Source organism: Argopecten irradians, chromosome 13, assembly GCF_041381155.1.
Source record: "Argopecten irradians isolate NY chromosome 13, Ai_NY, whole genome shotgun sequence".
Taxonomy (NCBI): Eukaryota; Metazoa; Mollusca; class Bivalvia; order Pectinida; family Pectinidae; genus Argopecten; species Argopecten irradians.
The window spans coordinates 30744770-30767814 of record NC_091146.1 but is presented as its reverse complement, the minus strand read 5'-3'; the positions used below and the strand labels follow the sequence as shown (position 1 = coordinate 30767814).

Below are 23045 nucleotides of genomic sequence, written 5' to 3'. Positions count from 1 at the left end.
GGGTCATTTAAGGACGTGCCAGGTTTGTAAGTGGGGGAAAGCCTGAGTACCATGAGAAAAACCACCAACCACCAATAATTATTAACCACCGACCAGCGGTCAATAGTCACATCTGTGCCATATAGGATTCAACTCGTAACCCAGAGATGGAGGACTTGTGGTAATATGTTGGGACATCTCAACCACTCAGCATCAATGATTTAAAAGTTTTACTTCAGGTATTTAGTAAATCCTAAAAGTAAAAAATTGCTCTTACTATTCACCATTACACTCAATTTCTTTTATGCTATCATTATCAATATTATGCTACCATGAGTATTCAAAAATAGAATTCATAGCATAAAAATAATGAAGAAGAAATATCTGTGAATCCTTTAATCAATTCATACATAAAATATAAATTTCAATACAAATCATAGTACAAAATTTAAAGTATATATGCAATGAAAAGTTCCGGGACGTCAATGAGGAAGGTGAAGCTGTTGATTTTCCAGTCACCGTGAGGCTCGTCGTAAGTATACCGCCGTGAACATCTGTAACAATTCCAATTAAAACAGTGAATATTTCATTTCATTTTCAATTTACCTAGGAAATTGATATATTCCAATGAAGAATTTTTTGTATAAAACATCATATTACACATCAGTGATAGTAGACATCTTGTAACTTGATTGATCCATAATTATGTTTGTAGTACTTTTACATTGATTTTTTTTTACAACCATCAAAAATTATCATAGTGGTCTTATGACATAAACACCACGTTGGAACTATATAGGCTTAGGTGACTGCCACAGAAAGCTGAATTTAAATCATTGAAATATCACACAAGTCATTACGTGGTCTTACAGGGGTACAGAATTAGCATACTCGTAGGTACTGTTGTGAAAACACTTGTACAATTTTTACAGTAAAATGTATAACTGTTTTCAGTATAATAAACGCAACTAGATCCCCTTTATAAAGTAAAATCACAAAAATCTATATATATTGATTTTTCTTACTTTTTATACATTTTTTCTTGTTGGGTATCAATTTGGGTACAGATCATGTGACAAAACTAGAAATTTCGACAAATGCTATTAATCGTTCTAATAGTAAAAATAAGCACTGTAATAACAAAAACAAAACATCAAAATAAAGTTTGTATGCTCTTTTTCAAAACAAAACAGAAAAAAGTGAAGCACACCAAGCAACAAATGCCATATAAGAGAAATCTACGTGTATTGGTATCAATTTGGGTACAATGACGTTACATACGAAATTTGAGAAAAGATCCTTTCAGCACTGTCTGAGAGATAGTTGTTGATGGATGGACGGACGGACGGATGGACGGACAGACGGACCATGGACGAAAGGCAATTAAAAAACCAAGCATCTGGTGACGGTAGGTAAAAAATTGAGTGCAATAAAAACTGACCTGTACATAAAGTGGATATCAAGGTCCATGGGAATATCCACAGGCTGCTTCATCCAGGTAGGGGAGATAACTCTCTTTAGTGTTTTAACCGTCTCTGTGGATATCATGGCTTCCCCTCCAACACCCCAGTTACACTGATACGTGAATCTGTAAATCAAATATACAACCATATATTTTCATTATCAAGTATTTCAGGGGTTTAATGTATCTTTTGAATTAAAAATATTTCATTAAAAAGTTTGATTTTTACTTACTGTTTCTGTGTTTCATGTAATCAAGTTTTCAAGAGGAGCAAGAATATACAGATAAATTGAAATTAAAATTTGAAAATTTCAATAAAATGATTTGAGTAGAATTTCTTTTAAACTTAGTCAGTTTACTTTAGGTAGATTTGCTTTTAATATACCTAACATTACTGTTTGTTAATATTAGGGCAGTTTTGATTTTATTATCATGTATATATAACTTGTCTAAACCGGATGTGAACGGGACCAGTCTATTTGTTCGATTTATACAGGTGTCCGGTTTATAGAGGATAGAACCTTATCACAATATGTTCACATGGAAATCACCAGAAGATTTTTTTATTATAGCACAAACATTTATTCCCACATATGTACAAGGTAGAACACAGAATCCCATCCTACGTTTTCTTGGTTTCTGAGGTGTACATGTACGATCCAATTCTCTCGGTGTGCTACATTCAAATGAACTCTCAGAAGTTATGCGTATGTTTTATTGTTAGAATTGACCGTGAAAAGTATTCACAAATACAATGTACATGTAACAAAACCGTCGAATGAAAAATGAAAAGTTGTCACTATCTAGCCCTTAGTATACCGGTACAGGTAAATCCCCTTAGGCGCCCCATGATCAGTCCCATGTTGTGAAAACATTGCTGCTGGTTTACCCAAGTTAATTTTACAAAGAAAGGTATAGTAAAATTACCTAGACAGTTCCGGTTTTCAGAGTAGACAGGTTCCGGATTATGCAGGTTATGGGTACTATAGTTTATGAAGAAATTTGCCGGGACTAAACAAATTAATCGGTATAGACAAGTTTCCAGTTAATACAGGGTTTGGTTTAGACAAGTTATACTGTATAACATCAGCATTATATTCCATATTACATAACTACATGTGAATCAAGACACAATTACTTATGTGTCTCAAAGAATAGAAGGCATCATACATATGCATACTTACTGTGACATATTAATGTACCATCAGTACGGAAAGATAGAGGTTTTACAGAAAGATATACTGGCTAACTGTTTTAGAGGTTTTACAGAAAGATATACTGGCTAACTGTTTTAGAGGTTTTACAGAAAGATATACTGGCTAACTGTTTTAGAGGTTTTACAGAAAGATTTACTGGCCAACTGTTTTAGAGGTTTTTCGTCCACATTTTTGTTCCTAATAAGCATTGTACATAATACATAACCTGGGCGCTTATTATGGCAAATACGGTAGTAATTAAACAAGAGGCCAAGAGGGCCTGTATCGCTCACCTGGTTTGTAATGCCTAGGAATGTTCTGAATACAGGTTCATTGTTTCTTTTCTGAAGGAATTTGAATATTTACCTCTAATTCCCCTATTGGGCCCCACTCTTTCTGCTCCATGGGGTCAAAGCCAAAATTTATACGAATTCTGTTAACCCCAAGGATGTTTCTGGGCCAAATTTGGTTAAAATCCAAGCAGAACTATATGACTATTAGCGATTTATAGGATTTACCTCTATTTCTCCTATTGAGCCCTGCCCCTCCTGCCCCCGGGGGGTCAGAGCCAAAATTTATACAATTTTCTGTTCTCCTTCCCCCAAGGATGCATTTCTGGTCAAATTTGGTTACAATCCATGCAGATATTTGTGGCCAAATTTGGTTACAAAAAAACAAGAAAATGAAGAACTCTTAGGACAAGTAGCGATTTGAATAGGATTTACCTCTATTTCCTGCCTATTGGGCCCCGTCCCCATTTCTGCCCCAGTGGGTCAGATCCAAAATTTTATACAAGTTCTTTTAAGATATTCCCCAAGGATGTTTGTGGCCAATGATTTGGTTACAATCCATGTCAGAATGATCTCATATATGTCTTGACAAGAAAGAGATTTTTCTCTGCTTTTCAAACTTCAACTATAAACCCCTATTGGGAAAGATCCCCTTCAGTACTTTCTGCCCCCGGGGGGTCAGAAACCAAAATTTATACAAAATCCTAAGATTGGCATGTTTCCCCTTCCCATCTCAAGGATGTTTGTGGCCAAATTTGGTTACAATCCATGCAGAACTCCAGGACAAGTAGCGTTTTACAGGATTTACCTTTATTTTCCCTATTGGGCCCCGCCCCTCCTGCCCCCGGGGGGTCAGAGCCAAAATTTATAAAAGTTCTGTTCCCCTTCCCCCAAGAATGTTTGTGGCCAAATTTGGTTACAATCCATGCAGAACTCTATGAGTAGTAGCGCTTTAAAGGAAATGTTGACGGACGGACGACGGACGGACGGACCGACGACGGACGCCGCGCCATGACATAAGCTCACCGGCCCTTCGGGCCAGGTGAGCTAAAAATGAATTACAAATCTATGTACCTTTGTCCTGAAGTTGTTCAATCTCATAGGAACACAGCATGCGCTCATTCACAAAGGATAAGTCGAAGATGACCTCATCATTCAGCATGTTGGGTAATTCTGTGTTTACATATTTACGGTTCAATATCATCTCTGCTATTGTCTGAAAATTAAAAGAAATGTTACATATAAGTAGTAACAGCTGTGGTCAAAGGAACCTCATCCATGTGTATATTTAAGGATTTCATTGCCTTCTTGGGGGATTTAACAGTCAACAAATTGAATAACGCACGTAAGCATGTTATGATAAATTTGAACATTATAGCTGCAGTTTGATTTGAAATATAATAGCAATAACAACAATAACTTTTCAATTATTTTTAAAATATGTATTTTGTTAATTTCATCATATATCAATAAATCCATTTTTTTTAAATATGGAGATAATCGAGGTGGAACGAGTACGTTCCGGTATGTTGTTGTCAGAGTAGTGATATGCTGGTTGAAGTGGCACAAGCGCCACATTTGATTTTTACAGAAGAGAAGAAATTTACCTATTGATGGTATGTCTTTTGAGTTGCTAAATGTTTTTCATGGATCAGGATGTATCGGTCTTTGAACGCCATATAGATCCGAAGACTAAATTCTAAATCGGCATAACTTTAATTTTCTTGTACGAAGAACAGACAAGTGTTTACATGTAGGCCTATTTTGAATACAAAAACCAGAAACATATATACATATGTATATATGTTTCTGCAAAAACGGAGGATAAAGCTGTTTCCGATACCTGTAATCTGCATTTCCTACAGTACCGTCAACTTAGTACTGGCGAGCATAATATTGTGGTTGCAGCCTAAGGATCAGTCTTGAGGCCAATATAAGACCGAAATTGTCTTTTAGTTTATTATTCATTCAAGCAAATCTGTCATTTGTGGAAAGTTAAAATGTAAATTAAGTACCAAGTAGTTAAAGTTTAAAGATTATCATATGACGTAAAATTTTGCTACAGCGTGAACTAGAAGTAGTTCGATTCTGCACAGAGTTTGTATTCAAACATCATTATGATTATGCTAATCTGAATGCAACTCCCCTCCTGTTTACTATATAATATATACAAGATACAAGATACAAGAAACTTTATTTAGTGTCGAATATATAAAACATGGTAACATAAGCTCGGTCGAGCTTTTATTTCGACAAAACAAAGTATATTGTATATATAACAGAAAATTAAAACTAAAGCATCACAGTCGTCAGTAATTATAAGTACAGGCACTATATAAGCTATCACAGAATTGTTCACAAATTTATATTAAAAGGGGTGGCAACACAAGCAAACAACAAAGCAAACCAAAATAAAAATAAAATAAAGACATGAAAGACATGTGTTACACCACAGGATGCAGGGAGACATTAAGAACAAAGTCTACACTTACAGTCCGGGCCGTCCCACTTACGGAGCAGCCTCCGAAACTCTGCATAGTTTTCAACCTTACGCAGGTCATTTGGGAGGCTGTTCCATATGCGGGACGCCTCGTACCTGAATGATTTCTTACCATACCTGGTGGTGTTAACTCTGGGTAGGTTTGCTTTGTTTTCAGATCTGAAATTATAAGTGTTTTCTTGTTTTTTAATAAGGTTACATATGTAGTCAGGAGCAATATTGTTAAAAATTTTAAAAACCTCACAGGCCATCATTTTCATCCTGTGGACATGTAAAAAAGACAAATTTGATCCGGCTAGCAGTTCTTTAAGGTTAGAGGTGTAGTCATTATGAATGAATCGCAAGCCCCTCTTTGCACTCGTTCGATTTTTCTAGCTGCAGAAATACTGCAGAAATGCCAAATAAGGGGACAATAGTCAAAGTTTGATAAAACAAAACATTTGTAAATTAAAATTTTGGTTGCTTTAGGTAAAAAATGTCCGATCCTTTTCAGAACTGCTAGTTGCTTAGATGCTTTCCTGCATATGTCTGAATATATGTTTATCAAATTTTAAAAGATGGTCAATTTCGATACCTAAAAGTTTAAACACTATCACTTCACAAACAATTTCAGTGTTAGAGATATTAAAATGTTTCAACAGTGTTCTTACCCAGAGAGATAGCCTGAAAATTTCTCTGGATTTGCCTTCATTCCATTTATGTCAAACCACTTATTAAAAACACTGGCTTCATCTTCTAAAACTTTCTTAAGATTGCTTATATTTTGACTAAAATAACCTAGGGTATTGTCGTCGGCATAGTTATATAATGTGGCTTCTTTAATGAAATAAAATATATCATTGATAAAAATGTTTAAAAATCAAAGGCCCCAGTATCGAGCCCTGGGGGACGCCTTTAATGAGGGACACCCACTCGCTGGTGATGCCCCCCCCCCCCCCCCCCCAAACCAACCCTCTGCTTCCTGTTCCCCAGGTAGCTACCCATCAGACGAACAGCATTACCCGATGCCCCATAAGTTTGCAGTTTCCTGAGGAACAGGTCATGCGGAAGACAGTCGAAGGCCTTGGAGAGATCCATCAAAATAGCCCCAACCTGGTTGCGGCAAGGCCTGTCTCCAGTCCTCCAGCATGCGCAGCAGAGTGGTCTGGCACCCAAAGCCCGATCTGTAAGTCGCTAAAAAAGGATGGAAGATATCTTTAAAAAAGGATGACAGCTGATCATGCAGAATTCTTTCGAAGATTTTAGAGATGCTAGGAAGTATGCTCACTGGTCTATAATTACTTTTGTCTAAAGGGTCGTTTTTTTAATACTGGTGTTACTTGAGCATATTTTAATTGATCCGGAAAGGTACAGTGGGATATAGAAAAAATTAGGAGATCCGAAAGAATTGGGCTAATAGAATCATTACACGACTTCAGAATTCTGCATGATATGCCGTCAACCCCTGTGGCTTTATTCTTTTTTAATTACGTAATAACCTTTGACACATCTTTATTTTCCACTCGAGAGAAAGTAAAATTGGAGGTAGGCTACTGGTTGGGTTTACGTGATCTTCAATGTTACCAATACTTTCATGAGTATCAAAATTTCTGTCTACCATGTTATATAGTATACATATATAAAAAATACCCTAATATACTATGTAAAAATACCCCAATATACTGTATAAATTATATAGTATATTGGGGTATTTTTATATATGAATACAAAGCTTATATATTATTGACAGAACGTCAAACTCCTGTGCAATAATCATAAAAACGGACTAACTTAGATCTAAATATTATCCAGAATGTTGCAATAAACAGCATTTTACTCATATCTCTCTGTGTCAATTCAAAATACGTTATTTAATATAAACAAACGTTTAAATAATTTGAGAAAAATGGAAACGAAATTAGAAATGTTCAACATAATCATTGCGAATATTTGATGCTAACTAGTCGGAAATATTAATATAAGGAGAGAGTTATCTGCCCCTAGCTGTGACTTTTGTTTATTTCCGGTTGGCTGATGAAGAGAAAATTTGCAGTGCCCGCGATCGGTGTCTAAGTCAAATGGTTTTGTGGACAAATAAGCAGGTAGTATGACGAAACATTTCCAAATAAGTAGGACGCTTAATATTTATTTGTATTGATAAATTTTTGACAGAGAGCATGGTAATATTGGAATTTTTTCATGTTTCACTGCCTACTGTAGGATGGAACTCGGGACCTCTTGGCTTTCTAGACCAGTTGACGCTCAATGCAAAGGATCAAGGTTTCATAAATGAGAAGGATTCGTCACTGTCTCTTTACACAACTAAAGACCACACGAGACGCCTTTGAACCGGGAATAAAAAACATTTTTTCTTAACAAATACTTGTCTCTAGACTTTTATCGAGTCAAAAGAAACACCACTGTAATTTAGCTTAATAAATTTCAAGATGTCTACTGGCACCCTACTGGTAGACGTGATTTGGGGATAAAAATAATTGTTTGCATCTTATGAAACACATTATTTCCACATCTATAAACAAAACAACACCATCATGAAGTATCCGTCAGCAGCTCCAGAAATCTGTACACACAGTAGAATATGCACACAATCCCAACTAGACTCACCTGACCAGTGCTCGAACAGGACAGTGCTAAAAATATATTTTTGGAGGGTGAAATTTTAAAATCAGAATCATATAATATTACATTTTCTGATTCACAAATTCACAAAAAAAAATTCAATCTTCCAGAGTTCACTTTACAAAGACAGTATGAGGCCAAAAGACTAGAAGACGTAGCCAAGAGGAGACAGGAATGTGAGGCCATGATACGAACAGGAAGTAATAATTGGTAAAATAATGGCGGAATCTGAACATGGCTATCTACGGATGGAAGACCAGGAAAACCGTCCAATCTTTGTTGTTGGTGACGATACCGCCTTCAGTCAGCTTTATATGGTAAAACTTACTGCTTAAATTCTGTAATTCTTAGCAGATCTTAATGTTTCACTGTTAATTGGAGAAAAGAGCCAATACCGTCTTGTCTGTTGAAGTTCTGTAGGTTCCATGGTATACTTGACTTAAATACCTCTCACCTAGTTGGCCGGGTTAATGCTGGTACAGAGGTGAAAAAGTCAGGGGTTACTTCATTTACTTGTCAGATCACATTGGTTTTCTACGAGAATGTCAGATCACCTGAGTTTTCTACAAGGACTTTTTGTCTTTGGTTCCCTCCGTCTTTAAGATCACTCCCGGGCTTAGATCAAGATCATCCAAAGTTATATATTGCAATCAGTGTGAAATATTTATTGTAAGTGAAGTTTTTTCTTTTTCTATAAAATACACAGAAAATGTTTATAATTACAAGTTTGTAATGTATATAGTCAGTCCTGAAAGTGGCCATTTTAAACAGGTGGTCGTTATACAGAGGTGGCTTCTAAGACAAGTTGAATACTGTAAAGCTTTACACTAAGGGGAGATGATTTATAGGATCGTACAGCTGAGGAATTCTCATTGGAAAAATATTCTAGATTATCTCCCTTTAGTTTAAAGTTATGACTTCAATTCCACCATATATATCACATGTTAATTATAACAGAAATCTTTGAGGTTTGATTACTTATAACCTGAGTATAAGACCACCTGACTATAAAGACCAGTTTCCTCTGTCCCTTGGGAGGTCTTTATAGACAGGTTTGACTGTACTTTTGCAAATGGAGGGGTACAACTCACTTTTCTGTGAGAACCCAAAACTTCAACGCCCTCGCCCCCTATATATTTTACTGACCCTCTATGCCTATAACTAATAATAACTAGACTATAATAGTATTCTCTGTTTTGTTTCTGTTCTTATAATACATTTTTATATTTTCATAACTTTAGGTATTTGTAACTTGAGGTATTTGTTGTCTTACCAAAAAAAGAAAAACCTACCTACTTATATACATACCACTTTCTCGTACCTCGGACAGTGAAATCTCACATGATACGTATATATATACCCCTAGATTTTTCTATCTTGTTCAATCTGTCTTACCTTTACGTGATTTTTGGCAAAATTTTACCCCATTTCATGTAATTAACCGTCCGCGCATGTGACGTCATACTCTCAAATCGATGACGTTATATGCTTCAGATAATCAATGTTATTTGAAATATGTGTATTCAGTCAACTACCATGCATTGTTTGGTTGTTGTTTTTAATTGTTAAACATTATGTATCGATTGATCATCGTTTTTCTTCAAACTATAGTTTTACGTGGAATGACTGTCTGGTATATAAAACAAACAATTTATTAGGGCTGGCCTAACTGTAATGTGTTTCTATGTTAACAGGAGAACCATGAGGACATCGCGGCCATCACCGTGGGTGTGTGTGCCATGGCCAAGAAGTGTAACTCTAAACCCATGAGAGAGATCCTACAGCGTCTCGAGTTGTTTGAACACATTAAGACTTTGGTATTTGAGGAAGATGTTATTCTGAACCAGCCGATTGAGGACTGGCCTGTCGTTGACGTTCTCATCTCTTTCTTCTCCCAGGGATTTCCACTCGATAAGGCCATTGCGTATAAAAACCTACGAAAGCCGTACATTGTTAATGACTTGGAGGCCCAGAAAGTTTTATTAGACAGGTAAAATACACACAATTCATGAGTCCATAGCATATATTAAAAATCTACAAAAACTGTATAAAAATGAAGCCAAAATTGTGTTTGTTACATTTTGTCTACAGATTTGTGATCGTGATATGTAATTATTTATACACTGAAGAAAATAATAGAGTTTGACAACATTAAGCATGATTTTGATACCGTTTTGGATCAAAAAGGGAACCCGGTTATATACCTCTACTGGGCAACATTAATTTGGCCATAGCACAGGCCCTTGGGACCTTTTGAATTTTCAAACGCATTTCACAAGATTGCGTTAATGTTGCTATATGTAACATTTAGTTTTAATAAAATTGGTATGCGGGTAAATTTCCATTGTTTGTGAATGAGTTCCTTTCAGGATGAATGAGTTAATCAGTCGATTTGTAGCAATAAATAGTTTTGTTTTTGTACAGGAGACTTGTTTATGAAAAGCTGGAAGCTGAAGGGATCATTCATCCTAGATATGCTATATTGGACAGGGAGGGAAATGGAACAGCCAAATGTAAGTTTTTTTTTAAAATAGTGAAATAACATATATCGTATTTTATTTACGTTTTTACATTGGTCAGTGTTTTTTTCTCCGTTAACACTGGCCTTCCTCATCACTACATTACACTTATCACCTGTGGGTCTGTTAGCCCAAAAATCTTGTAAATATGATAAGATGACTTTATAAATAGAAACCAATCATGAAATCCTTTCAAAATAAAAACTCTTCAGGATTGGAGGGGTAAGAGTGATCAAAGAAAATGGCTGTGCCCATGGAGACCTGTCGCAATAAATCATACAGGTCTATGACGTCAGACACAAGTACTGTATTGTGTTTCATAGTGATGATTTCTGATTAAATTTTCATAATTAATGAATATAGGCGAGAAAGGTAGAATATTTTATAACTTTCCTTTAAACCATGGTTAGGCATTCAGTTATGGATGTTGTTTTGTATAGGTTAATAAACTGATATTGCAGTTATGGACGTTGATTTGTACAGATCAATGCACTGATTTTACAGTTATGGACGTTGCTTTGTACAGGTCAATACACTGATTTTACAGTTATGGATGTTGATTTGTACAGGTCAATACACTGATTTTACAGTTATGGATGTTGATTTGTACAGGTCAATACTTTGTACAGGTCAATACACTGATTTTACAGTTATGGATGTTGATTTGTACAGGTCAATACACTGATTTTACAGTTATGGACGTTGATTTGTACAGGTCAATACACTGATTTTACAGTTATGGATGTTGATTTGTACAGGTCAATACACTGATTTTACAGTTATGGATGTTGATTTGTACAGGTCAATACACTGATTTTACAGTTATGGATGTTGATTTGTACAGGTCAATACACTGATTTTACAGTTATGGACATTGATTTGTACAGGTCAATACACTGATTTTACAGTTATGGATGTTGATTTGTACAGGTCAATACACTGATTTTACAGTTATGGATGTTGATTTGTACAGGTCAATACACTGATTTTACAGTTATGGATGTTGATTTGTACAGGTCAATACACTGATTTTACAGTTATGGATGTTGATTTGTACAGGTCAATACACTGATTTTACAGTTATGGACATTGATTTGTACAGGTCAATACACTGATTTTACAGTTATGGACGTTGATTTGTACAGGTCAATACACTGATTTTACAGTTATGGACGTTGATTTGTACAGGTCAATACACTGATTTTACAGTTATGGACGTTGATTTGTACAGGTCAATACACTGATTTTACAGTTATGGACGTTGATTTGTACAGGTCAATACACTGATTTACAGTATGAGGACGGTGATTTTCAGTTATGGAGTTGATTTGTACAGGTCAATACACTGATGCCGAGGACTGTATTGAGGTTAATGGTGTTGTTTCACAAACCGTTTGTGGAGAAGCCAGTGTCGGCAGAAGATCACAATGTTTACATCTATTTCCCCGTGGCGGCTGGCGGAGGTAGTCAACGACTCTTCAGGAAGGTGAGGTGCAAATCTTAGACGGCAGAATTAAACATTTTCATCATAGAAGTGTAGACCTTTTGCGATGTTTTTTTAAGAGTTTTGGTTAATCTGCAAATTTAGCAAAATTAAAACCTTTGCAAGTATTATCAACTATACAGTATGTACATGTCACATTATTTTAATATTGACTTATTATTTGACCGGTATAGCCAGGTTTCTGGATTATACAGGTTTTAATTAATATAAATCATTCTCAGAATAGACAGGTATCAGGATTAAACAAGGGTCGGTTTGGACAAGTTATACTTTGTCAACCAAACTGGACATCGTGAATTTGTAACAGTTGTCTCCCCTTTACACCGTCCTTGATTTCCCCGGTTGTAGGTGGGTCCTCGGAGTAGTGCCTACTACCAAGTCAACCGTGTCCGCCAGACTGGCTCCTATATCTATGAAGACTTCATGCCTACAGATGGAACTGATGTCAAGGTTTGTATTTCAAGTCTGAAGATGTATTTGAAATTTTAGATCATTTGATCCATCTATGTATGCCATCTATTGTCAAAAGAAATTAAAAACAAACAATATCTGTTAAAAACAACAGAATCATGAAAAAAAGTAACCACAAATATGTTAATTAATACTCAATATTCTTACATGGAGAGCTAGAAGTATCAATCATCTTTAATGTATTATTGAATTTTGCAAGCTACATGGAAACTGTTAATACATGGGTTTCACGATCCCAAATTGACGTCGGTAAAAGTATGATTTATCGTCGATTAGTCCCACCTTCCAGTGATTGTGTTGTTACAAAAATCACGTCAATCAATGACTTTACATTCGCCAGGAGCTGGGACTAATCAACAGTAAGTTGTACATTATAAATACCCACGTTGTTTTGGGATCTCGAAACCGACTACCTCTGTATAAAGACCACATGCTTAATAAGACCACTTTCCTAGCGTCCCAAATGGCCATGCATTTATAACACATTGTGACCTGTGTATAAAGACCACTTGTCTATAGAGACCACTTTTATCTTGTCCCTTGGGCGGTCTCTATAGACAGGTTTGACTGTATGTAGAAGTGATCATCTTTGTAGCCTCCTTCTTGGTCATCCAGGAAATAATTGGTCCAAACTGTGACTCATCAGTAATTCTTTATACATATACATTACATATCTTAAATATAGATAACAAACATCATCAAGTTTGATTTCACACCGTTTAATTTGTTATTGTCATTTCAGAAAATCATCGATACATCACACATGATAACATGTTAAAATCTGAATACAAAGACAATTATCATTATGATCTTATCCTGTTTTCATACTATTAAAATTACAATGATATCTCATTCATGTAAAATACAGATTTTCATTTCGATTTTTCAAATCGAGCAATTTATTATCATTGTTATTATTTAGACCTGGTCAGTATCCATGGAAACAACTCTTCAAATAAATGTTGAATATAAAATCTGAGTCTTCAAACTTTCTTTAAACTTTCTTTCATGAATATGCAAGTTATAAAGAATTTTAAATGGTAAATTTCTGATTCTGAAATTCATTTTGACGGTTATAATTAAAGATTTAATTTAGATTGATCAACAGAAATATAGGATTGTGATAACTCAGATTTCTTTTAAAACATTATCAAACACCTAACTCTTGGAAAAAGCTCAATTTTACACATTGGAATATAACGCATTGAAATGAAACTAGATTTCATGGCCCAGGAAATACAAAATGAAAGTTATTGGCAGGCGCCAATGGGTGGGTGTTTTTTGAAACAATGGAATTGCAGCATGCTTATAAGACTCCCAATTCCATAACTTTAATGAACTAAAATTCCCAATTGTAATTATGAATAATTGTAACAAAGAAAAGAATGCATATAAATGTTTACTGTAACAGATTAATGTGCCATGAGTACAGAAAAAAGATAGTTATGGCCGAATTAAAAAAAAAAAATTGTCCACAGCTTCCATTTTATTTCCCTAATAAGCACCCTTCTTTGTTACAATTTTTTAAGCACCATTGGTGCTAATTACAGTGAATACGGTATATTCAAAATTAATAATACATTTTAGTTTGTGAAACCATCAAATTACAGCATGCTTATAAGACTACCAATTCCACTACTTTAATGTTGTTGAAGCTATGAAGTAATCATCATCAAGCACAATCAAACAAGCAAATAGTAAATACAGACTAAATTTAATCTTAAGTACAAGTAAATACAGTGAACCATTGATAATCCGGACACCTTCGATCCCAGTCTAAATCGTCCGGATTACCAATTATAAACACATTCAAACAAGTAAACAACAAATTCTGAGAAAATTGAATATTAAGTACAAGTTAATATACCAAAGAAATCTAAATTACATGTGTGTATACCACTTACAATCATATAATGTAAACATTATAAAAAAATTATGGAAGGAGGAAATTTATGCTAATTATGCCAAGGTCACTTGATTGCAAAAATTTCCCCTGAGCATAATATTTTATATATGTATGAACTTCAACATTGTTTAAAAAAATCTAAAAGTGTATAAAGTAAAACCCACTTATCAGAAACATCTAGGGACCAACAAAATGATTTTGTTATAATTAGTAAATATAAGCATCAAACTATCTTTTCATGGGAAAAAACCAGGCAATTCATAATGGGCTAGCGTGCATAATGATGATTGTCTGCAAAGCTCTGGTATCTATATAAACCATAGATTCCATTGAGAGAAAGTTAAATGATCAATTATCAAGATATAAAACGGGCATGAATTACTTTGTGGTCGTAATACAACATATTGTGTTTACAGGTGTATACTGTTGGCCCTGATTATGCACATGCTGAAGCAAGAAAATCTCCAGCGTTAGATGGGAAAGTAGAGAGAGACAAGGATGGAAAAGAAGTCCGATTTCCAGTCATTCTGAGTGCCAAAGAAAAACTTCTAGCTAGAAAAGTCTGTCAGGCGTTCAAGGTAAAGAAGCTTTGATTTTCTGATGTTGGTTGTTTATTTAGATGGGATAATTAATTTGGTCTTCAAGATTGTGTGAAGAAATTTTAAAATTTTAAACCGGAAAAGAATTAGCAATATTGGACTAGTAGCTGAAAGCCGGCAGTAAAATTTAGATTACAAGTCTTTGAGCCTGATCCATGTCACTATCACCAGGGGAACCATACACATGTAGGGTCATGCAGGGGGTCATGTTGGGTCATATAGGGTCAAAGTGACATTTTCAACAAATACTTTCACTCACCTCTTATTTGTCACAATAACAAATAACCTACATCAGAATGTACAGAGGACATTACTTGACACAGGGACATGAAAACGATACACAGTACACTGTATGTATTAAGGTTGAATCACCCCAACATTATATGTACAAGAGACACATTCTCTGAATTTAATAACCAGTTGAGTGATACAGACCCTCTCAGCCATTTGTTATAGCTATCATACCCTGCTACACTGTAATAGTTTTGTCATAGATATCACACCTTGTAGTACTACTGTACATCTTTGTCATAGATATCACACCTTGTAGTACTGTAACATCTTTGTCATAGATATCACACCTTGTAGTACTGTAACATCTTTGTCATAGATATCACACCTTGTAGTACTGTAACATCTTTGTCATAGATATCACACCTTGTAGTACTGTAACATCTTTGTCATAGATATATCACACCTGTAGTTGTAGTACTGTAACATCTTTGTCATAGATATCACACCTTGTAGTACTGTAACATCTTTGTCATAGATAACACCTTGTAGTACTGTAACATCTTTGTCATAGATATCACACCTTGTAGTACAATCTTTGTCATAGATATCACACCTTGTAGTACTGTAACATCTTTGTCATAGATATCACACCTTGTAGTACTGTAACATCTTTGTCATAGATATCACACCTTGTAGTACTGTAACATCTTTGTCATAGATATCACACCTTGTAGTACTGTAACATCTTTGTCATAGATATCACACCTTGTAGTACTGTAACATCTTTGTCATAGATATCACACCTTGTAGTACTGTAACATCTTTGTCATAGATATCACACCTTGTAGTACTGTAACATCTTTGTCATAGATATCACACCTTGTAGTACTGTAACATCTTTACATTAACCCCAATCTTTGTCCACAGTAAATCATCTCTACCCACCCCTACAGCCCATACCCAGTCTCTGTCTGTGTGTATGACCTTGACCTCCTCACCATCACCACTGATGACTAGTACCTTACCATTATAAATGTCTCCTATGATGATGTTCCCCTGACTATCATACACTATACCCCAGGGGTTAAATGGTCCACCTCCTGTTTGTGGTGTTTGTTTATATGTACTGGGGATGTCACCTCTGTATACAAACAGTTTCTGGAAGTGAGAATCCATAACAACAACATGTCTGTTTCCATCACCACCATCATCTTTATTACTGTGATCAATCACTGCGACATTGTTAGTGATAGGACACTCTGTGATCCTCCATGGTGAACACACTAATGGTTTCCCAGTCCCTGTAACTTTTGTAGTGAGCACCATCTGACCTTGTGTGGTATATTTTGAGACGTTTCCTGTCATGCCCACAATGACATGGTTCTGTGCTGTAATACATATACAGTTAGGCTCCTGTTTAGTTGTGAATTGTTGAGTTAATTGTCCTGACACCAGCTCCAGGATGTTGTTTTGATCATCACAGGCCCACAGTCTGTGTGTTGTAGGTGATAGACTGATGTCATTGATCCCAGCCTTGTGTGTGACCTTCTGTATCACTTTACCCTTCCTGTCCAGGAGAGTTAATGTGTCACTGTAGTTCCTGGTCCAGGCCTGGTCATCAGTGGTAGGACATATAGACTTAATGTAACATGGAGACTCCCACTCCTCCACCACCCTGGCCTCTGTCAGTAGTTTGGTCCTGGTCACTGCTTTCTTCCTTTTATCATCTGTCTGTTGTTGTGAAGAGGGTTGTTGCTGACCAGCTGATGATGATACTGACCGGCCCTGACCAGTGGATATTTTATCTTGACCTGATGTAGTAACTTTCCCTAATGCTTGTTCCAGGTGACCTTGAGGGTTTTTGTTTGGAGTGAAGCTGACATTACATAATACAGGTGTCACAGGGAGATGTATTCTGGAATCTATTTCACATTCTGTGTCGTATATATCAATGTGAGATCCCTGCTGAAGTGCTGACTTACAATCTGTCAGTTGTTGTTTCAGTTGTCTGTTGTACATTTCAATGTCCTGTTTGTATTTATGTATGAGCTTAGTATTATCATTTTTCATCTTCTGATATAGTGAAAGTGTCTCTGCTGTAATCTTGTCAAGGTCTTGCTTTAATTTCTCTGTCTGCATTGTCAATTGATGAGACAATTCCTCGAACATTCTGTCATTGTCTTTGAGTAGTGTATCTGTAGAGGTGATGTATTTCCCAATCTGTACCAAATCATTCTTTTCTGTTCTGTCAATAAAAGTTTTAATGTCTTGTTTCTTCTGAGGAGTAAGTTCACTAAGTTCACAAACTTGATGGCCACTGTGAAGTGAGGAAAGACATTTTGGACAAACCAGATCCTGACATTGTTTACAGTAAAATTCTAATTGTCTCCCCTTGTGATGATGACACGTTGTTTGACCTTTCGTGCGAACTGGTATTTTTGCGGCTGCCATTTTGATGAAGATGAAAAGTTTGTTGATTTTATGAAGATCGTTGATATTGAATCAATAAAATGTTGTTGTTAAAAAAGTTTAAAGAGTTTTGATTGACGTTGGTATTGACTTGACATCATTTACTGTTCACTGTATGTATAGTTTAATGTTAAATGTTGTCCTCAAACCAAGTTTTAAACTAAAGAAATATAACTACAAGATAATCACTGATGGACCACGTACATACAGTACCTGGGAATAAATCAAGCTGATCTGCCTCTTGCACTGAAAGTCACAGCCAACCAAGAATTAAATTCCTTCTTCTCATGTTTACAATTCTGTCTCTTTCTCATGATCAGTTCCTGGTAAAATAATCACTGATGGCACACACACATACAGTACTTGGAAATAAATCAAGTTGACCTTCCTCTTGCGCTGAAAGTCACAGCCATCCAAGAAATTACTTCCTTCTTCTCATGTTTATAAATCTGTCACTTTCTCAATTCCTTGTCAAATAAAACCATTTCAAATAAAACTCTATTTTAGTAATGTACAATAATGTACATTAAATGAAATCATGTGTCCACACAGAATTAGACCATCCTTGTGTTTGGTTACTAACGTAAACAAATGACTACCCACAGAAATATCTGTCTGTTGTGGCCAATTTTACTTCCTTGTTCAATGGAGTTACCGACAGACATACAGTAGTAGAGCATGCGCAGATCTACAATGTGTAGAAGGTCGATTTGGGTCATGTTTACAAACCGTGATATTTAAATACCTATAGCTCACCTGGGGTGTATTGTCTGTTGGGTGTGTGTATTGGGTAATAAGTCATACCTGTACTGTACATGTACAGTTAGATGAATATACATATCATGTTCATGTCTGTATTGTACTTTGGCCCAAAACTTTAATTTAGATTAGCTGAAATATTTTGAAATTGATTTTTACCTGTATTTCTAAATTTTAGATGTATTATTTGTCTTAAATAAAAAGACAATTCATTCTCTTTGTGAATAAGGGCTCAGTTGTATTGATACGTATATTCGGTTTAATGACAATGATTTTACAATGAATGAATATTCGACCCTGATCAAATACTCTAAAGTAAATCTCTTAACTAGATGTCAGTAATTTTTTTAACTAGTAAATTAAAGTATTTAAATTCATCTAATATAGCCTTATTGGATTTTGACTGGAGGTATTGCATGTTCAAGATCAAACATATTTAAATTAGTGTAGCACTGTAGGTTTTAATGGTAAATAGCTATGAGTACTATCAGTTACACAGTTTGTTAATGACCTATTACAGAAAAATATTGTGTCTATTTTAAACTTGTATCAGTCGAGGTGAAGCCGAGCCTGGTACATGTTTATTAGGTCACCTGAAGGGTCAGGATGACCTATAGTCATCATGTTTCCTCCATCGTCGTCTGCAGTGCGCCATCCGCTGTCTGTAAACTTTTCACATTTTCAACTTCTTCTCAAGTTCTACTAGTGCGATTTAGCTGAAACTTGCCTGAAATGATCCTGACATGGTCCTGACAAAGTGTTGTTATTTTTCGGGTCGATCCAAAATCCAAGATGGCCACCACAGCCGCCATCTTGAAAACACATTTTGAACTTCTTCTCAAGTTCTACTTGTACAATTTAGCTGAAACTTGCCTGAAATGATCCTGACATGGTCCCGACATGGTCCCGACAAAGTGTTGTTATTTTTCGGTCCAATCCGAAATCCAAGATGGCCACCACAGCCGCCATCTTGAAATCACATTTTGAACTTCTTCTTAAGTTCTATCGGCTGAAACTTGTCTGAATTGAATTGTTATTTCCAGTTGATCCCAAATTGAAAATGGCTACCATGACATCATATCTAATTAATTTTCTATATAACTGTTGCCAAGGTAGTCAGATGACCGTTAAGACCCTTTGGCCTCTTTTTTCATATAAAGAGCATTTTAAAATAATATTTTGTATTGATCTTGATGACATTTTTCTGTTACAGCAAAATGTTTGCGGGTTTGATCTGCTCAGGGCCAGTGGGAAATCTTATGTCTGTGATGTCAACGGATTTAGTTTTGTGAAGAACTCTATTAAGTATTATGATGATTGTGCCAAAATACTGGGGTAAGTTTTACAGAACTGAATAGTGTTATGATTAAGCTTTTCTAAGGGTGTACAGATGTTCAAGACATTTTATGCCCCACATTATATCATAATCTTATAAATTAAATAGTTGGTGGGGCGCGTGGCTGGCCGTGGTTGATGTATGTTGTGTGTGGGTGGGGGGGGGGGGGGTATGCATATATGTAGTCCTTATGTGTCCCATGGTGCTCTGTCTTGATTTCAAATGGAGGCTGGGCATTTGATAAAATATTTATGCAATATGTTTTACAGACATCTTATAATTATCAAGAGTCGTTTTAATATGGATTAATATTTTAGATTAATTGCTTGATTGTAAGTATCCTACAGGAAACCATCTTCTATGTATTTGGACAGCATAAACATGTACAGTTTACGGGCCTGATGTGTTTATTTGTCTTTGTTTCATTCTGCATCCGAACTCAGGAGACCTTTAAAGCCCATGGGCTATTGTTAATATAAGAAGGAAAATCATATAAATTGAGTCATAATAGCGGAATTAGACAAAGGACTAAAATTACAGCATATATTATTCATTTTCATACTTTACAAAATAAAAATTTTCATATGAAACATTTTCAGAACAATGATAATGCGGGCGTTGGCTCCACAGAGACACATCCCGTGGGTTTTAGGAGCAGCTCCAGAGGATATCCCTGTAGTACCTACCACCTCAGGTTCTATGTAAGTACATGTACTAGGTCAATTTTCTGTCTTACATAGAAAAGAGTTGTCTGCCCTTGCAGGTAGGTATTGATTGTGACGTCAGATGTTTGCGAGGATAACCTGGTCATACCTAGTAATTTTCAGAGAAATTTCGCCCATAAAATAATGATGTCACAATTAATACCTTCCTGCAAGGGAAATAACTCTGTAAAATGATTAATATGCTAAGGTAGAATATAAATATATGTGATAAATGTTTAATATATGGTACACATAGGCATACAGTTAATCATGACTAAGTTACATATTTTATACACAAACTTCCCTGTTGTTGACTATAGTCGACAGGATTTTACCTTCTCTATTCACCATTGTCGACGCTCAATATTGACGCTCTTTCTTCACAATAAATCTCTTATCATAGATTATATTTAAATTTTCAATGTAGTGATATATGAAAAGTTCTTAATTTCAAAACAAACTTTCTGGATGTTACGTAAATAATTTTGACCATGTATATGTTTTTATGGCAGAGTAACAAGATATATCAAACAGACTTATCATCATAAAAAAATGGCGACTTGTTACACCTTCGCCTGGATTACAATATCACATAGATTGTAATATGTTGATGCAGGTTTTTAATAATTCTTAAAATGATTTCAAAGGAAGTTCAAATAATTGCAGTAACCTTAGCATGTTTAAATTAAATACAGAAGTTAGCACAGAATAACTGGACATTTTGTCCGGCACTTTTTCAAAAACTCCTGGAGGTAAGACTTATAACTACCTTTGGGACAGAATCTGGAAAGAAAACAAAGTATGGAAAGAGTTTAAAGTACCATGTACACAAGACTAATATGTACACATTTGTGGATGGAGACTAATGTAACGTGTTGTATTTTAGGATGGAACTAAGGACAGTTGTTGCTGTTATCAGACATGGCGACCGTACACCGAAACAGAAAATGAAAATGGAGGTCAAACATAAAAAGTTGGTAGCCATATCTCTTCAGTGTTGTACTTTTCAAGTCTATTTTTCAATCATTTACAGTTCAAATTTGTGAAAGGAATTTTAATGTGAACACAACAAACATGAAATTATAATCTGTGATACAGATATGAATCCTTAATTGATACGTCTGTATAAAAAGAGCAGGTCGGGTGATTTGTACATAAATATGGTCTTTGTCACTCAGCTGATGGAGCATGCTTCTTTGGCTCAGTCGGTATAGAGTCGTAGTTTTTCACACCGGAGACCTGGGTTAGATTTCTGGTCGTGCACTCAACAGGAATGCATATTTTTACCTATTCTTTTACACAAGTGTTTAATTTTTGTTTTGTGTCATACATAACCTTACATTATTTCCTGAACTTGTTTCATAGATATTTTATAAAATAATTGCATGGTTCTGGTTAATTTGATAGATTACATAGTCACATATTGATTTGTATTTAAATTGTCTAAATAATTTATCATTCTTGATTTTACAGATTTTTTGATCTCTTCAAGAAGTATGATGGCTATCGTACTGGACATTTAAAGCTGAAGAAACCAAAACAGCTCCAGGAGGTTTTAGATATCGCTCGGTTCTTATTGTCGGAACAGCAGTCATCGTCTGATCCAGAAATAGCAGAGAAAAAGGCGAAACTACAACAGCTGAAATTAGTATTAGAAATGTAAGATGCATATTTTCTAGTCATAATTAGAAATCTTACATAGAATATTACCTTATCCAATAATTTGATTGATAAAAGTTCAATCTAAGTACATGATAATTTTAAAATAATTTCTGCTATATCTCATTAAAGAAAATCCCAAATGTTTTAATTTACTTGTTTATGGAGCTTTCGTATCTTTTATTGAAACATTAATAAAATTTGAATCCTAAAAAAAAGTTTATTGGGCTAGATTTGATGCAGCAGAATTCAATTTGATAAATAAATGTAATTATCGTGTATGTACGACTGACAATAATTACTAAATCATAGAACTTTTAACATTGTGTTCCTGCTAAAATTTGAATTAATAATAATCATAATGATAACAATTAATAACCATTGTAACCACAAGCTGAACTCTTTAATTTTGAAGGTGGGATTTTCATCACAATTTCGAAAAAGAGACCAGCACATTTTTGTGCGCCTTAGAAAAGTTGGTTATAATCTGCTATGTTTTGTGGTTTTCTGGTTAAAATGTATGAGTTATTTCCCCCTGCCATAGTGAGTTATCTCCCCTTTGCGACTCCGCAGAAATTTGCTTTCCTGTTAATATAAAGTTACCCCATAAGCTTGCCATGTTTTTGTAATGTTTTATGATTTAAGCAGGCAACCAAAATCATCTGTTGAAAATTGGAATGGGTTGGTGCTTAGTTGTTTGTGAAATTCAAGAACCCTGATAAAGTGGATTGTTATTTAGTACCAAACAGCTTGACGGAGGAAGTAAGGTCATTCTGGTGCCTTCGAGAAGTAAGGTCATTCTGGTGCCTTCGAGAAGTAAGGTCATTCTGGTGCCCTCT

At 35.3% G+C, this 23045-nt stretch overlaps 3 protein-coding genes across 3 annotated transcripts in view; 1 reads left to right on the top strand and 2 right to left on the bottom strand.

Annotated features, from left to right (window-relative positions):
* LOC138306450 (uncharacterized) overlaps window positions 1–5084 on the bottom strand; it is a 158887-nt gene extending 153803 nt beyond the window's left edge. The window contains exon 1 of the transcript XR_011205862.1: window positions 4771–5084. The gene's annotated coding sequence lies outside the window, so the exon portion shown is untranslated. The remainder of the gene's footprint in view (window positions 1–4770) is intronic.
* Window positions 5085–7416: 2332 nt separating this feature from the next.
* Window positions 7417–23045, top strand: part of LOC138306437 (inositol hexakisphosphate and diphosphoinositol-pentakisphosphate kinase 2-like) — a 96184-nt gene continuing 80555 nt past the window's right edge. The window contains 12 exon segments of the mRNA XM_069246898.1: window positions 7417–7508; window positions 8157–8363; window positions 9741–10036; window positions 10471–10559; window positions 11902–11941; window positions 11943–12051; window positions 12418–12519; window positions 14863–15024; window positions 19721–19842; window positions 20443–20544; window positions 21434–21520; window positions 22021–22206. Of these exon segments, the coding sequence (XP_069102999.1) occupies window positions 8265–8363; window positions 9741–10036; window positions 10471–10559; window positions 11902–11941; window positions 11943–12051; window positions 12418–12519; window positions 14863–15024; window positions 19721–19842; window positions 20443–20544; window positions 21434–21520; window positions 22021–22206 (1394 nt within the window). The 5' untranslated portion in view covers window positions 7417–7508; window positions 8157–8264.
* LOC138306440 (tripartite motif-containing protein 2-like) lies at window positions 15870–18422 on the bottom strand. The gene has a single exon (XM_069246901.1). The coding sequence runs from the start codon at window positions 17728–17730 to the stop codon at window positions 16153–16155; it is 1578 nt and encodes a 525-aa protein (XP_069103002.1). The 5' UTR covers window positions 17731–18422; the 3' UTR covers window positions 15870–16152.

What these genes read in the sequence shown, in the direction of transcription:
- LOC138306440 (XM_069246901.1), bottom strand. Translation starts at nt 17,730, where the DNA reads ATGGCAGCCGCAAAAATACCAGTTCGCACGAAAGGTCAAACAACGTGT.